This window comes from Tachyglossus aculeatus, chromosome 3 (assembly GCF_015852505.1).
Source record: "Tachyglossus aculeatus isolate mTacAcu1 chromosome 3, mTacAcu1.pri, whole genome shotgun sequence".
Lineage (NCBI taxonomy): Eukaryota > Metazoa > Chordata > Mammalia > Monotremata > Tachyglossidae > Tachyglossus > Tachyglossus aculeatus.
Genome location: NC_052068.1, coordinates 90,572,340 through 90,587,557, shown reverse-complemented (window position 1 = coordinate 90,587,557; position 15,218 = coordinate 90,572,340). Strand labels below are relative to the sequence as shown.

The 15,218-nt window shown below is 60.3% G+C and overlaps 1 protein-coding gene across 1 annotated transcript; it reads right to left on the bottom strand.

Annotated features, from left to right (window-relative positions):
- Window positions 1–518: 518 nt before the first annotated feature.
- AQP3 (aquaporin 3 (Gill blood group)) lies at window positions 519–13,696 on the bottom strand. Its single transcript, XM_038743860.1, has 6 exons — window positions 13,509–13,696; window positions 4,468–4,594; window positions 3,768–3,905; window positions 2,939–3,057; window positions 2,209–2,426; window positions 519–1,850 (listed from the first exon to the last, which is right to left on the bottom strand). Exons 1-6 carry the CDS (start codon window positions 13,614–13,616, stop codon window positions 1,682–1,684), a joined length of 879 nt encoding a protein of 292 aa, XP_038599788.1. The 5' UTR covers window positions 13,617–13,696; the 3' UTR covers window positions 519–1,681.
- Between the last annotated feature and the right edge of the window lie 1,522 nt (window positions 13,697–15,218).

The following is a 15,218-nucleotide window of genomic DNA, read 5'->3' as shown; positions in this document are numbered from 1 at the left end:
ACTCGCTGAGCTCCGGTCACCCTGGGGGAAGACGGACAGACAGACTGATTCCGGGAGCACAAGTCTCCCTGACTGTGCTTATGGTAGGAAGCAGATTATCCCCATTTGCGGACTGAGGAGAAGCCAGGCTCCAGAATGCCTGGGAAACCACAAGGCTTAGCTCTCTGGGCCCAATTTCTTGATTAAGCAATTCTTTGTAGATGATCCAATCTAGCCCCTAATATATGTGCATTAGCTTTCAAATACTTTTATCCCAGAGGCCTCCCTCACGCCCACCAACTCTCCTGCACGCAAAGTGGTCCATCCGCCCCAGCCAGAAGGGATCCCAAAGCACTTCCCTGCCACAGGCCCGGCCTCGTGTCTTAGAACCCGCCGCCCAGTCTGCCGCCCAGTCTCCCTGTGGGCCCGGGGGAGGCGGTGGGGCTGATTGGCAGGTCCCACCGGTGAACAAAAGCTGTTTTTTGTCTTCCAGGGCCCCAGGTCCCGAAGGGAGGATGTGAAGAAACACCCACAGAATCGGCAGTTTTCCGTGTAAATTTATTTAAAAAAAAAACCCAACAAAAAGAAAGAGGCAAAAAATAATAAAAGGGCGGGTGGCCGGGGGAAGCGGAGGAGATTCAGACTGCGGGGCTCGGCATTAAAGCGATAGGAGCCCCTAATACCCGCGCCTCCCTCACCCACCTGCACAGGAAATTTTCGGCTCTCAGTGGGCAGGGCGAAGGGTGAAAAGAGAAGGGGAGGCCAGAGGAGGAAAGACATCAAGGACACCACCTGCGTCCGGGAGTGGAGAGTCTGGCCCAAATAGCCGTCGCCCGAGGGTCCCTGCACCCCTATCCCGACTCCCCTTTCCAGAAGATCTCGCACCAGGCCTGTCAGGGGTGGGGGGCAGGAAGGGGCAGTCTAGTCCAGGGTACGCAGCTCCCGTTTAACCCTCCCCCAGTCCCATCTCCCTGGCTCTGGTTTCAAGCTGCGCCCTCTCTGCCGGAGAGAAGGCGAGTGTGAAAACGGGCCTGAGAGCTACAAGAAGCAGCTCTGAGAGCCAGTCCCCGGAACCGGGGCCCTCCCGGGAATCACCTCTAGTTGGGCCTGACCTATGTTTGTAGCTCCAGCTTCTGTCCCTGCTTCCATGGTGGCCAGCTTGTCCACACCCGCCCCTTCCCCAAATGGGCCTCTCTCCGCAGGACCTCCGGGTCGGAGTCCCCCCTTACACCTGAATGCCCCCTATATGTACTCTCTGTCACACACCCATACACACACACACATACACAGAGTCACACACACACACACCTGGGCCCTCCCACATCTCCCCCCAGTTGGCTCTCTCAGGACGTGCCCCTTGCAGAGGATGGACGGAAGGTTCTCCACTCTGCCGAGGTTGGGGTCGGGAGCAGGACAGGTCAGAGGTGAGAGGGGACTGCACGCGGCCGGGGTGACATCAGGGGAAGAGGGGAAGGGCCAGGCGTGGGGGGGCCCAGGAAGGGAGAGCCCAGTAGAGGCAGGAGCATGCGACAGCCAGACTAGAGAGGGTGGCAGGGAGAGAGGCAGCATCAGTGGTCCTGCCGGCCCCATCCCTGCCTCCCCCTTGGTCCTCAAAAAAGGGGCCCAGACTGCTGGGGTGAGGCGGCAGGCGGTGGGGTGGGGTCAGGAGTCCGGGGAAGCGGGGGGCGGGGGGCTGGCACCCTCAGATCCGCTCCTTGTGCTTGACGTTGGCCAACTTGACATTCTCCTGCTCAGTGGACGGGGGCGGGGCCTCCATGTGGCAGCCAATCATCAGCTGATAGACCAACACTCCGGCGATGGCACCCAGGAAGGGTGAGACGATGGGCACCCACCACCAGTGCCTGCCCGTGCTGCCATCGAGAGAGAGAGGGAGAGAGAGAGATCGATTATGGTGAGGGGCCCCAAGGGGGAAGGAGGCAGACCGTGGCATCCAATCACCCCGGGCTCTTTTCTCTCCCCTCCTCCCCTCGCCACCAGTGGGGAACAAATGTAGGGAGGCTGAGAGGGGGATTCTTGGACAGGGCTATAGGGTTGGGACCAGGGGAACAGGCTTCGGGTGGGGACAGAGCGGGTATCCAAATCCGAAAGTCCTCATCCCTTTTCAGGCATCTCCCTTTCCTGTGCTCTTGGGACTGCGGGGGAGGGTGGAGGAGAGGGAGAGGAGGAAAAGGAGAGGGAGGGAGGGAAGAAAAAGAGGAGGCTACGTACGTGAAGACCTCAGAGCCCCAGCCGGCGATGGCGGTGAAGAGGCGGGGGCCGAAGTCCCGGGCGGGATTGACGGCATAGCCGGAGTTAAAGCCCATGGAGGTGCCGATGACCAAGACGACAAAACCGACGGTGAAGGCCTCCAGGCCCCTGGGGACGGGGTTGTTGTAGGGATCCACGATGGCCAGGACACAGACGATGAGGGAGGCCGTGCCGATGAACTGCCAGAGAGAGCCAGGCCAGTGAGAGGGAGGGAAGGAGGGGCGAGACGGGACGGGCTGGGTCAGGCAGAGCCCGCCTTTCCTTGGCCCTTGGACCCAGAGATGATCCGACCTGCTCCCTCCTTTCCCCCCACACCACTCCCAGCCCTGACCTCTACCCCAGCCTGGAATGCCCTCCCCTTGCCTCTTCCCCAAACCATACCTCTCTCTGCCTTCAAAACCCACCTCCTCCAGGAAGTCTGACCAGATTACCTGGACTTCAGTCACTCCGACTCTCCCAACACCCATGTGTTAGTGGCGGGGGGTGGGGGGATTGGTCTCTGCTCTGCCACCTTGCCCCTGAGTCCCCTTGTTCGTAGAGCTACCTGTGTGTCCATCCCACCAGACTGACAGCCTCCCGAGGATAGGAATAGTGTTTTTCTTCCTCCCACCCCTTCTCCAGTGCCCAGTACAGCGTGTCCACACAGGCCCGTCCCCGCCCCAGAAGTCCTCCCCATCCTCCGGCCCCACACCTGGTCAAAGAAGCCGTTGACGGTGTCCAAGTGACCGGATGGGTAAGTTGCAAAGATCCCAGCCGTGCCGTTGGGTCCAGACACAATCAGCTGATTGTCCGCAAAGGCCAAGATGGCATCTGGAACCAGAACCACAGGAGCGGGTGGAGAGGGTTAGAATTTGATGACTCCTGTTTCCCCTTCCACTCCCACTGCTATCCCTTCCCATCCCGGACCCCACGCTCCACACCGGCCTCCTGTTGGCTCCTCTCTCCTGGGAGGGGCCGAGGCCCATGGTTCATGGGCTTCAGGGACTCATGGTACTGTCACGTCTGAGAATTCCCACCAAGTTCCCCCTAGCTGGGAGGCAAGGAGGAGCACGGCCTGGCCTATCCCTTCTCCCCCTGGCTGTCTGAGCTCCCCAGCGGGTCTCCACCCCAGCCCCCATGAACACTGGCCCCGGGCATTCAACAACTGTGTTTTGGGGACATGAGGAAAAGTGTGTGTGTGTGTGTGTGTGTGTGTGTGTGTGTGTGTGTGTTTGTGTGGGGAGGGGTGCGGAGGGTGAGAGGGAGAAGCGGGGGGAGTTATGTAACCGAGTCCCACGTGTTGTCTAACTTGTTCCTCTCTGTTCCTTCCCACCCCCACCCCCGGGGTCCTCCTAATTCCCCTCTTCTCCCTGGGGCGGCCTGGGTATAATCCCTGAGTCACTCACCTGCCCATCCCAGCCCCACCCGGGGCCCAGCGGTGCCAGGAGAGCCCAGCCCCAGGCATGCGGCTGGTAGGCAAGGGCCAGTGGGCAGGTGGGTGGGTGGGTAGCAGGCGGGCAGACGATATCAGTGCCACTTACCATAGTAGAGGCCGAAGATGATGGCAGCACCCAGGAACGCACCTATGGTCTGTGCCAGGGTATAGATGGGCAGCTTGATCCAGGGTTCCCGGGCCAGGAAACACAGGGCAAATGTCACAGCCGGGTTCAAGTGGGCGCCTGGCAGAACGGAAGAGGGGGGAATTTCGGGCTGGGGCTGGGGTGGGGTCCAGTCCCCAGGAGAGCGAGACCCCCCCCCCACCCCACCGTGGCTCAGAGGAACAGACTCGTGCCGATCTCCAGATCCTTCTCTTCCAGAGCTCAGAGCGATTTTCTCAGCGACCCAGAGCAGAAATGGGTACAGGGGGAAACTGAGGACCAGGGCAAAGGGGTTAACTGAGGATCCTGCAAGGTGGAAGTAGGATCCGGGTGTCCTGAATTGCTAGGTCTTCCCCTTTCCGCGACCCCTTAACCGCTCTTGCTTTTTCTTCCATCTCAAGTTCCCAGGCAGGACCAGGATGGGGCCCAGAGGCCACAACCAAGCTGGAACTGCCCAATCAGGGTGGAAGGAGGGAAGGGCCAGCTGAGAGGTTGGGCGGCAGTGGTGGGGGGAAGAGACAGAATCCCCCACAGGGAAGGGACTGAGGGAGGGAGGGAGGAAGGAAGGGAGGGAACGGAGGGAGTGACCAAACCCTTCCATCTCTTAATATCTTCGTGGGGAGGGGCAGGTCTGCGGCCATACCTGAGACCTGACCGGCAATGAGGATTCCCATCATGACAGCAAAGCCAAAGGCCAGGTTGATGGTGAGGAAGCCGCCGTGGGTACCACGACTAAGTATGACCTGGGCCACAGAACCACAACCGAACATCTGAAACAGAAGAACAAGGGAGGGGTCAGGGCCACGTGGGGCTGGGTTGGGTCATCGGGATGGGCCCGGCCAGATGGAAGGGAAGGAGAGCCAGGGGTCAGGCTGAATCACCTTAGAGATCTGTCAGTCAGTCAACAACCTGTACTGAAGGGCAGACCACCCCCCGCCCCCCACCCCCCTGCCATCAAGAGGTCCATTTTTCCATCTCCCTGCGCTCTTCCTGACCTAGACCCCAGAAATGGAGGTATCCTGCCCTCCCCACACCCCTGGTCCCAACATCCCCTCATCCCCCACCAAGGAGTTTGCAGTCTGACCTCTGTCCCTCCGACTGCAGAACCAAGACATCCTGACGCTCTCTGAGGGGATAGCGGTTAATCAATTTATTTACTGAGTGCTTTCTGAGTGCAGAACACTGTACTAAGCACCAGGGAGAGTACAATACAACAGAATTGGTAGGTTTGCTCCCTGACCACAGTGAGCTTACAGTCTAGCGGGATTACCTGCTCAAGTTCCCATTTCCAAACCCAAAAGCTCTCCTACCTCTAACCAGTTCAAACTCCAGCCACTTTTGGGTGGCCGGGATGGAGTACCGGGCCAGAGTACTCCCGAGAGGGAGCCTGTCAGCCCTAGCCACCCTGACAAACATGCCCGAGGCCACAACCAGGGCCAGAGACACTGGGGCAGCGGCCAGAGGCCGTGGGGAAGGCAAACTAGCCCGCACGGTGAGAGTCCCCAGCTCAGACCCTTCTTGCTAGAGGCCTGTAACCCTGCACTCCCAGGTGCCAGCGATGAGTCAGTCCACAGAGCAGGACTGGCATCCACTGCCACCCTTTCCCAGGCCTCAGGTGGCACGGCCTCTGGGCGGCCCGTGCTGACAGCACCAGGGCCGGGGGCCGGGCTCTGCCCCATCCAGGTGGCCGCCGCCCTCGGAGGGTTCACCAGGCTGGCTGGTCCGGAGGGCAGTATCAGTTTCCAGGGAAGTGGAGTGAGGGGAGCCTGAGAGCAGAACCAGGGCTGGCGACTGGTCAGGGTAGAAGTTCGAGAGACAAATTCCCTCCCTGGATTCCTAGGGAGATCCAGGGAAACGAGAGTGCAGTGGTGTGCAAAGACCCTCTCTGGCAGGCGAGGGTTCTTGCGGGGCGGGCCCCGGGATTCAGGGCAGGGAGGGCAGGGAGACTGGCATCTGGGTTTAGGGCTAACTTGCCAGGAACCACACCTACAGCCGAGGGAGAGAAAACGGTTCTCACGGTGAGAGAATTGAGAATGTTTCCCTGGAGAAGGGACGGCTGAAAAACTGCCTCAAGTTCATGAAGGATTAAAGAGGACCCTGACCAGCTGCTCTCCCTGTCCACAGAGGAACGAGCGGGAGGAAATGGGCTTAAATGAAAGCAGGAGAGATGAGAGATTTTGGTTGGATATAAGGAGGAACTTCCTGACCGTCCGGGTGGGTGGGGTGGGGAGAGCAGGCATCCCTTCCCAAGGCCTGGGCTTTGACATCTCTTAAACCGCGGCAGGACTCAATTTTTCCTCCTCCCCTCCCATACGGCAACCTGCAGTTAGGGCCCATCCCACCCCTCGCACATAGCCTGCGGCCACTGCCACACTAGTCACACCCTTGGTGAGGTCCATGCCCATTCCAGGGGGCCTCCCAGCCCTCGGGGCTCCTGGGTGGAGGTTGGGGTGAGAGGCGAGTCTCTGCAGGCAGGTATCAAGAGATGGAAAACAAGCCAGGGGAGAAGAGGAGAAACATCCAGGGCCTCTCTGAGATGGGGGTGGAGCGGAAAATAAACAGGAGCGCCCAGAATCTCAGCCTTCCCAGGCCACTCTGGAGTCGGATCCTCCGTGCCAACCACCCTGGTAGCCCTGTGCAGGGTGAGCCGGGGCACAGGTTGGAGAGCTGGGCTGCCTCTGAGAGCCACAGCTCAGGGCACGGAGGAGTGAGCCAGGAAGCTGCCTTCAAGCCGGGTATAAGAATTCTTGGGGGGCGAAATGGGCTCCCCACGACCCTCCTCAGCCCTCCTCGGCTCCTCTGCCTTCCCCTAGAGCAGGTGGGAACTCCTCTCTGAATGCCCACCCAGGCCCCAGCTCAGCCCAAGACGGGCCCCAGGCTGGGGCTGATCTGGTGCCCAGCCCGAGATCCCACTACTCATCTCACCGCTCCATCTCGGATGGGCTCCGGCATGGGCTCGCCCCCAGGAGGAGGCAGGGCCGGGTCTCGGAGGACCCTGTTTGGGATTCAGGCCTCCCTCTCAGGCCAGAGCCTCCATTTCCCTGCCTGCCTAGGGAAGGTGGAGGCGGATTTGCCGTGGAAACAGCACCCGAGTTCTTGGAGATTGTCAATGGATACCTGCCCGGAGTCCCCTTGGCCCATTCCCTCCCACTGGCCACGGGGCATTAAAACCGGTGTTAATCCCTCCCTGGCACAGGACGGGTGTTAGATTGGGTTTCAGGTGGTAAACAAGGCTGGAGCCGAGGGAGATAGGCCAAGGGAGAGGTGGCAGGGAGGTATCAGGAGCCTAGGACTCCCCTCTCCTCCCTCCCGCTCCCCTGGAGTCTCCTTCCCTGAGGGACAGCCCCCCAACCGTCCCCAGAAGGCTCCAGGTGAGGCCAAGGCCAGAGCAGGTGGGGAGCGGGAACAGGGGCGGGACAGCAGGACAGGATGGGCTGTTTACCCAGCCCTGGGGGTTTGGGGCCATTGCCAACTCTACCCACGTGCTCAGCCTGCCCTGCCCTGCCCCGTGCTGAGTTGCCCCACAGCTGGCCACTCACAGTTTCCGGGACTCGAGCCCTGTCTTTTCCAGTGGCCCGACTTGGAGGGGAGGGATCTCGAGGTGGTCGGGACCCCCACAGCACTTATGTCCATATCTTACCTAGTCCGTTACTGTGATTAAACAGACTGTCACCCCATCTCGATTATGGAGCGCGTCTACTAAGTCAGTTGCCCAAGTGTTTGGTACGGTGCTCTGCATGTAGTAATTAATTAATTAGTAATGGTATTTGTTAAGCGCTTACTATGTGCCAAGCACTGTTCTAAGCACTGGGGGAGATATAAGGTAATCAGGTTGTCTCACGTGGGGCTCACAGTCTTACTCCCCATTTTACAGATGAGGTAATTGAGGCACAGAGAAGGTAAGTGATTGCCCAAAGTCACACCCCTCCCCACAGCACCTGTATATATGTTTGTACATATTTATTACTCTATTTATTTATTTATTTTGTTTGTACATATTTATTCTAATTCTTTTATTTTGTTAATATGCTTTATTTTGTTCTCTGTCTCCCCCTTCTATCTAGACTGTGAGCCCACTGTTGGGTAGGGACCGTCTCTATATGTTGCCAACTTGTACTTCCCAAGTGCTTAGTACAGTGCTCTGCACACATTAAGCGCTCAATAAATATGATTGAATGAATGAATGATAAGTGGCAGAGTCAGGATTAGAACCCACGACCTCTGACTCCCAAGCTCGGGCTCTTTCCACTAAGCCACGCTGCTTCTCGTGGAAAGTAGATGCTCCATAAATGCTATAGATTTGATTGATTGGGAGGGGGAGAGAGGTGAAGCGAACGCTGGGGATCCCAACCTCCCTTTCCAAGGATGCCATGCTACCTCCCTAAATCAGTCGCTGGAATTTATTGAGCACTTTCCAAGTGCGGAGCCCATTAAGCGCTTGGGCGAGTCCAGTGCAATAAAGTTGGTAGGACAATTCCGCAAGAAGCTTCGACCAGAAAGGAAATGGACAGCGGGATCGACAGAGCCTTCTAGGGATCAATCGATCGTATTTGCTTATTGATTGATTGGTAAATGGAGATTGGGACCAACAGAGCCTTCCAGGAGTCAATCAAGCCTATTTATTGACTGACTGATAAATGGAGTCTGGATGGACAGGACCTTCCAGGGGTCAACGTGAAGCCCCTGGCCTCTCCTCCGGGCAGGACAACTATGTCCCTAGCCCACCCCCTGGGATTCCCCTCACCATGCCCCAGCTGGGAAGTCCTTCCTTCTGTCTGTCCACCACCCCTTCTGCTTCAGGAATGGCGTTTGCTCTCTCTCCTCTCAGGAAAGGAGAACAGCCCTGAACAGCCTGGGTCAGACCAGATCTTGGGTCATTTGGTGGCACCCCCGGGGCGAGGTCAGGAGTTGGGGGATGGGAAGGGCAGGGCCAAGACCTCGGGGTTGTGGCTGGGGTTATCCATCTCAATCAATCAATCAATCGTATTTATTGAGCGCTTACTGTGTGCAGAGCACTGTACTAAGCGCTTGGGAAGTACAAGTTGGCAACATATAGAGACAGTCCCTACCCAACAGTGGGCTCACAGTCTAGAAGGGAGTCCAGCATCCACGGGAGATGGTGACCTCTCCCACTACCTGTTCCTAGGCTCCGCCGTCCCACTTAAACGGCTCCTCCAGCCTTCATCCCAGGGCCCCCTGGCCAGCGCTTTCTCCTCAAGAGGCTCCCCAGAGTCTTTCTTTCTGCTGTTTAATCCCCTAATCCTCAGATGGGGAGGGAAGGAGGGAGGGGGAGGGCAGGAAGGACTGGGAAGGGAAGGGAGGGACAGCCGTGCACTGCAGATTAGCGAGCAAAATGATATTTCTCCATCTCCCATGGAGCCTGGTGCTGAGGCCCAGGTTTGCGGGGGCGGGAGCAGGAACTAAACCCCAGGAGGTGCTGTAAGTAAGAGGTACAGCTTGGGGCGGGGGAAGTTCTGAAGAGAAGGAGAAACACCTTCACTCTCGGGAAACTGAGGCGGGGACCAGGCATTGTTCTTCCCCGCCCCAGGCCCCCGCAAACTGAGTTTAGGAGGCTGGGGAGCAGGGAAGGGATAGAACCCCCATCTCAAACCCCAGTTTTTCTGGCCAGGTGGGGATGGGGTAAAGGGGGAGGAAGAGATCTAATCCAGGTTCTGCCACTTGTCTGCTGTGTGACCTTGGGTAAGTTCCTTCACTTCCCTGGGCCTCAGTTCCTTCATCTGTCAAATGGAGATTGAGACTGTGAGCCCCGTGGGGGACAGGGACCATCTCCAACCTGATATGCTTATATCCACCCCTGTGCTTAGTACTGTGTCAGGAACATAGTAAGCACTTAACAAATACCATAATTACGATTATTAAGAGATCGGGAGGTGATGGAGCTGAGGTTGATGGGGCTGGCCAGCAGGCCAACAAGTGGGGCTTGGAGGGCAGCTAGAGAGCTAGAGCTGGGTGGGGAGGGGGCTACAGACGGAAGCGGATCTTGGACGCCCCCTCCTCCATGGGAAGGGACTCTGTGCCAAGCCCAAGGTGGGCAGGCAAGGAAGGAAGGAGGGGAGGAGCCATGCCAGGAGTTCCGGGAGATTTCTCCCCTCTCCATCCCACCCTCCAAGAGCCAAAAGTGCAGTCCAGGCTGTCAAGGCAGTGGAACGGTGGAACTAGGGAGTGAGGCCTAGGGCCAGAGATGGGAGGAAGAGGAGTACATCAAAGTGTGTCCACCTCCCCAGCACTCTTTTATCCCCAGTTCCGGTCCCGTCCTGTCAATTTCTCTCTGCCTTTTGGGCGGGAGTGCGCCCAGCCCACATCACATACCCTGGCCCCGCCCTCCGCTCCCCGCTATCTCTCTGGGACAGAAGTTTGGGTGGGTGTGGGGGGCGTCGAGCGTCAGGCTTAGTAATAATAATAATAATAATGCTTGTTAAGTGCTTACTAGGTGAGAAGCAGTGCTAATAATAATAACCGTACTTGTTAAGCGCTTACTACGTGCCAGGCACTGTTCTAAGCACCGGGGTGGATACAGGGTCATCAGGTTGCCCCACGCGGGGCTCACAGTCTTCATCCCCATTTTCCAGATGAGGTAACTTGAGGCATAGAGAAGTGAAGTGGCTTGCCCCAGGTCACCCGGCAGACAAGCGGCGGAGTCGGGATTAGAACCCACAACCTCTGACTCCCAAGCCCCTGTTCTCGCCACTGAGCCACGCTGCTTCTCTAAGCGGTGGGGCAGATACAAGGTCATCAAGGCTTGGGACCCCTGAACCGCTCCTGCCCAGGAGGCAGAGGGGGAGAGACTGGCTAATTCCAAGTTCTCTCTAGCCCCTGGCCCCAGATCAGACCCGGCAGGGCCTCCTGGACAGACTAAGTCTCAGGGCCCCCCGATAACCTGCTCCCCTCGACCCGGGACCCCGGCCCCCCAGTCTCCCTCTCCCCCAGGCCTACTGGAGGGGAGGGTGCAGTGGGGAGAGCGCCCAGGTGGAGGGGCGAGTGCCAGCCACCTCCCTGGCAACGGGGAGGGCAACGGGGGACTGGCTGCTGTTGGCAGGGAGGGCAGGACTGGTGACTGATGTTGAGAGAGAGGGAGGGAGAGGGAGGGCTTGGTCCGGGCAACGAGGAGGAAACGGGGGAGACGGGCAGGGGCACCAGCTGGCGAGGACCAGAGCGGGGCTGAGGCGGGCAGGAAAGGGGAAACTGAGGCACCGAGACGCGCTGCCCGAGAGCCGCGTTCCCGCACGCAGACCAAGTGAGCGGCGTGCCCGGCCCCTAAGTGGGCCGGATGCCCTCCCCCGAAGTGAGGGGGCGGCGTGCCCTCCTCGGACCAAGTCCCGGCCAGCGGCCCGCAGGCTCGGCTCCGCCTCGGCCCCGCTCCGAAGGCCGGGACACGCAAACTGCCCGCCCCTGATTTTTCCTCTGTCCCTGCCCCTCCCTCTGCCCCTGCCCCCGTTCTCCTGTCTCTGTCCGTCTCTTCCCCTTCCCTGCCCCTGCCTCAGTTTCTGCCCGTCTCTTCCCCTGCCCTGCCCCTGCCTCTGCCCGTCTCTTGCCCTGCCCTGCCCCTGCCTCCGCCCGTCTCTTCCCCTGCCCTGCCCCTTTCTCTGCCCCGGCCTCTGCCCTTGCCTCGTCTGTGCCCCTGCCCCACCTCTCTGCCCCTGCCTCTTCCCTGCTCCTTTCTCTGCCCCTGCCTCTGCCCGTCTCTGCCCCTTCCCTGCCCCTTCCTCTGCCCCGTTTCTGCCCGTCTCTTCCCTTGCCCTTCCTCTTTCTCTACCCGTCTCTACCTCTGTCCCGTTTCTGCCCGTCTCTTCCCCTGCCCTTCCTCTTTCTCTACCCCTGTCTCTACCTCTGCCCTGGCCTCTGTCCTTGCCCCGTTTCTGCCCCTCTCTTCCCCTGCCCTTCCTCTTTCTCTGCCTTTGCCCCGGGCTCTGCCCTTTTCCCGTCTCTGCCCCTGCCCTGCCTCTGCCCCTGCCTCTTCCCTGCTCCTTTCTCTGCCCCTGCCCCTGCCTCTGCCTCTGCCCGCCTCTGCCCCTTCCCTGCCCCTTCCTCTGCCCCGTTTCTGCCCGTCTCTTCCCCTGACGTTCCTCTTTCTCTACCTCTGCCCCGGCCTCTGTCCTTGCCCCGTCTCTGCCCCTGCCCTGCCTCTCTGCCCCTGCCTCTTCCCTGCTCCTTTCTCTGCCCCTTCCCTGCCCCGTTTCTGCCCGTCTCTTCCCCTGCCTTTCCTCTACCTCTGCCCCGGCCTCTGCCCTTGCCCCTTCTCTGCCCTTGCCCCGTCTCTGCCCCTGCCCTGCCTCTCTGCCCCTGTCTCTTCCCTGCTCCTTTCTCTGCCCCTTCCCTGCCCCTGCCCCTGTTTCTGCCTGTCTCTTCCCCTGCCCTTCCTCTTTCTCTACCCCTGTCTCTACCTCTGCCCCAGCCTCTGCCCCTGTGCTGCCTCTCTGGCCCTCTGCCCCTGCCTCTTCCCTGCTCCTTTCTCTGCCCCTGCCTCTTCCCTGCTCCTTTCTCTGCCCCTGCCTCCTCCCGTCTCTTCTCCTGCCCTTCCCCTTTCTGTGCCCCGTCTCCCAGTCCTGTGTGTGGGAGGGGCAGAAGAGGGGCTTCGTCCTTTTCCAGGCTTTTGGTGTCCGTGTCCGTCCCGGCTGGGGCTGGATGGATGCCCCCGGGGCCCGGGGTGCCAGGGGGCCGGGACTCCGCGGCCAAGGGGGCTCCTCGGAAACGGGCATGGGCCGGCCGGGGATCGGCCCGTCCTGGGAGCTTCAAGCTGCCCTCGGGCACACGTACGCGCGCACACTTTTTGAACTGTCCCTCCCAAGCGCTTAGCCCAGTGCTCTGCACACAGTAAACGCTCAATAAATACTTCTGAATGAACGAATGAACACACACACACACACACACACACACACACACACCACACACACACACATAGAAGACAGCCTAACCCCCAGAGGCTGGTGGACCTCGGAGAGCGCCGGTCCTGTGCCCCCCAGGACCGTCCTGTGCCCCCTAGGACGGCCCTGTGCCCCCTAGGACGGCCCTGTGCCCCCTAGCACGGTCCTGTGCCCCCGGGACGGTCCTGTGCCTGAGGGCCGGTCTTGTACCCCCCCTCCGGCCGGTCCTGTGCCCCCCGGGACGGTCCTGTGCCCCCTAGGACGGTCCTGTGCCCCCGGGACAGTCCTGTGCCTGCGGGACGGTCTTGTACCCCCCCCACGCCGGTCCTGTGCCCGCGGGCCGGTCCTGTGCCCCCCAGGACGGCCCTGTGCCCCCCGGAACGGTCCTGTGCCCCCCGGAACGGTCCTGTGCCCCCCGGAACGGTTCTGTGCCCCCCGGAACAGTCCTGTGCCCCCTGGGACGGTCCTGTGCCCTCGGGCTGGTCTTGTGCCCCCCAGGCCGGTCCTGTGCCTGCGGAACGGTCTTGTACCCCCGACCCCCGGCCGGTCCTGTGCCCGTGGGCCGGTCCTGTGCCCCCCTGGAACGGTCCTGTGCCCCCGGGACGGTCCTGTGCCCCCCGGGCCGGTCCTGTGCCCCCTGGGACGGTCCTGTGCCCCCTGGGACGGTCCTGTGCCCCCCGGGACGGCCCTGTGCCCCCCGGGAACGGTCCTGTGCCCCCCGGGACGGTCCTGTGCCCCCGGGCCGGCCCTGTCCCGTGCCCTCGGGCCCCTGCCTCCTGCCCCCCGGCCGGGCCCCGCTTACCACGAGGATGAGGGTGCCCAGACACTCTGCCAGGGCCTGGCGCAGCAGCTTGTAGCGGATCCTCAGCATCTCCCCGCAGCGCGAAACCAGCTCCTTCTGCCGCCCCATGGCGGGGGACGCCGGGGCCCGGGAGCCACACGAACCGACGGACGGACCGACAGACGGACAGACGGACAGACGGGGGAGGGAGGGAGCCGGCGGGCACAGGGCACAGCACACAGGACTGGCCGGACGAGGACAGCTTCGCTTATATAGAAGCTGCCCCATCCCCGCCCCCAGGCCCCGCCTCCCCGGACCCCGCCCCCTTTCCCACCCCCGGGGGCCCCCGGACCCCCAGAAACGTTCGGCCGACCCCCCTCCTCTTCCCCGACGTCTATAGGCCGTATTTATATCTGTATTATATTTATATATTGATTTATAGATGTATTTCTAGGCAGTAGAAACCACCCTCCGTCTGCTTCTTCCAGGCCTGGGCAGGGGGCCGCCCCCCTCCTCCCCTTCCCGCAGCCACATCAGCCCGCCGGGACCCGGGGACACAGTGTGTCTGGGGAGGTGGGGGCGCAGGGGGGCTCCCCCCACATCCTCCCTCCGAGCTTCATACTGTGGGGGCCTGGGTGGGCGCCTTCCCCTCTGGCCTCGGCTTTTTTTTTTTTAATAGCATTTATTAAGCGCTTACTGTGTGCAAAGCACTGTTCTAAGCACTGGGGAGGTTACAAGGTGATCGGGTTGTCCCAAGAGGGGCTCGCAGTCTTCATCCCCATTTTACAGATGTGGTAATGGAGGCCCAGAGAAGTGAAGTGATTTGCCCAAAGTCACACAGCTGACAAGTGGTAGAGCCATGACCTCTGACTCCAAAGCCCAGGCTCTTTCCACTGAGCCATGCTGTTTCCCCCGGCCCACTCCCTGGCCCACCGCCCAGCTGGTTTTCTCTCTGTGAATTGGCTGATCTCCCCCTCCCCAGAGAGGCTGAGCTCTGGGAGCCTCCTCCCACCCCCCATTACCCCTGTCCCAACCCATCCCTGCCCTGGCACGGATGGCAGGCAAGAGGCAGGGCCAGGACGCTCCGTGCCCTGTGGCTTTACCGCCCTTCTCCGAGGTCCCTCTCTGCTCCAGAGGCTTGGCAGGGGGGTGGGCAGCATCTACAGCCCACAGAGAAACATTCATTCGTTCGTTCATTCAATCGTACTTATTGAGCACTTATTGTGTGCAGAGCACTGTACTAAGCGCTTGGAAAGTACATTTCGGCCACAGTTAGAGACAATCCCTACCCAACAACGGGCTCACGGGCTAGAAGGGGGAGACAGATAACAAAACCAAACAAGTAGGCGGGCATCAATAGCAGCGTGGCCCACTGGATCGACCACGGGCCTGGGACTCAGAAGGTCATGGGATCTAATGCCCGCTCTGCCACAGTTCTGCCACGTGAGTGTGACCTTGGGTAAGTCATTTTACTTCTCTGAGCCCCAGTTCCCTCATCTGTAAAATGGGGATTGAGACTGTGAGCTCCACGTGGGGCAGGGACTGTGTCCAATCCAATTTGCTTGGATCCACCCCAATGCTTAGTGCAGTGTCCGGCATTTAGTAAACGCTTATCAAATACCATACCAAACAAAACCCCACCACTAACTCACACACTCACACACACACACCCCTTCTGTGGGCCCATACAGATACAAACATGCAACCACCTTCATCCTGCCTTCCCTCCAC

Bases quoted from the DNA above. Each gene is read 5' to 3' on its own strand.
- AQP3 (XM_038743860.1), bottom strand. From the start codon at position 13,616: ATGGGGCGGCAGAAGGAGCTGGTTTCGCGCTGCGGGGAGATGCTGAGG. The intron at 4,595-13,508 runs GTAAGCGGGGCC...CTTCTGTTTCAG, and splicing joins TGGGCACCCTCATCCTCGTG to ATGTTCGGTTGTGGTTCTGT. The intron at 3,906-4,467 runs GTATGGCCGCAG...CCGTTCTGCCAG, and splicing joins CATTGCCGGTCAGGTCTCAG to GCGCCCACTTGAACCCGGCT.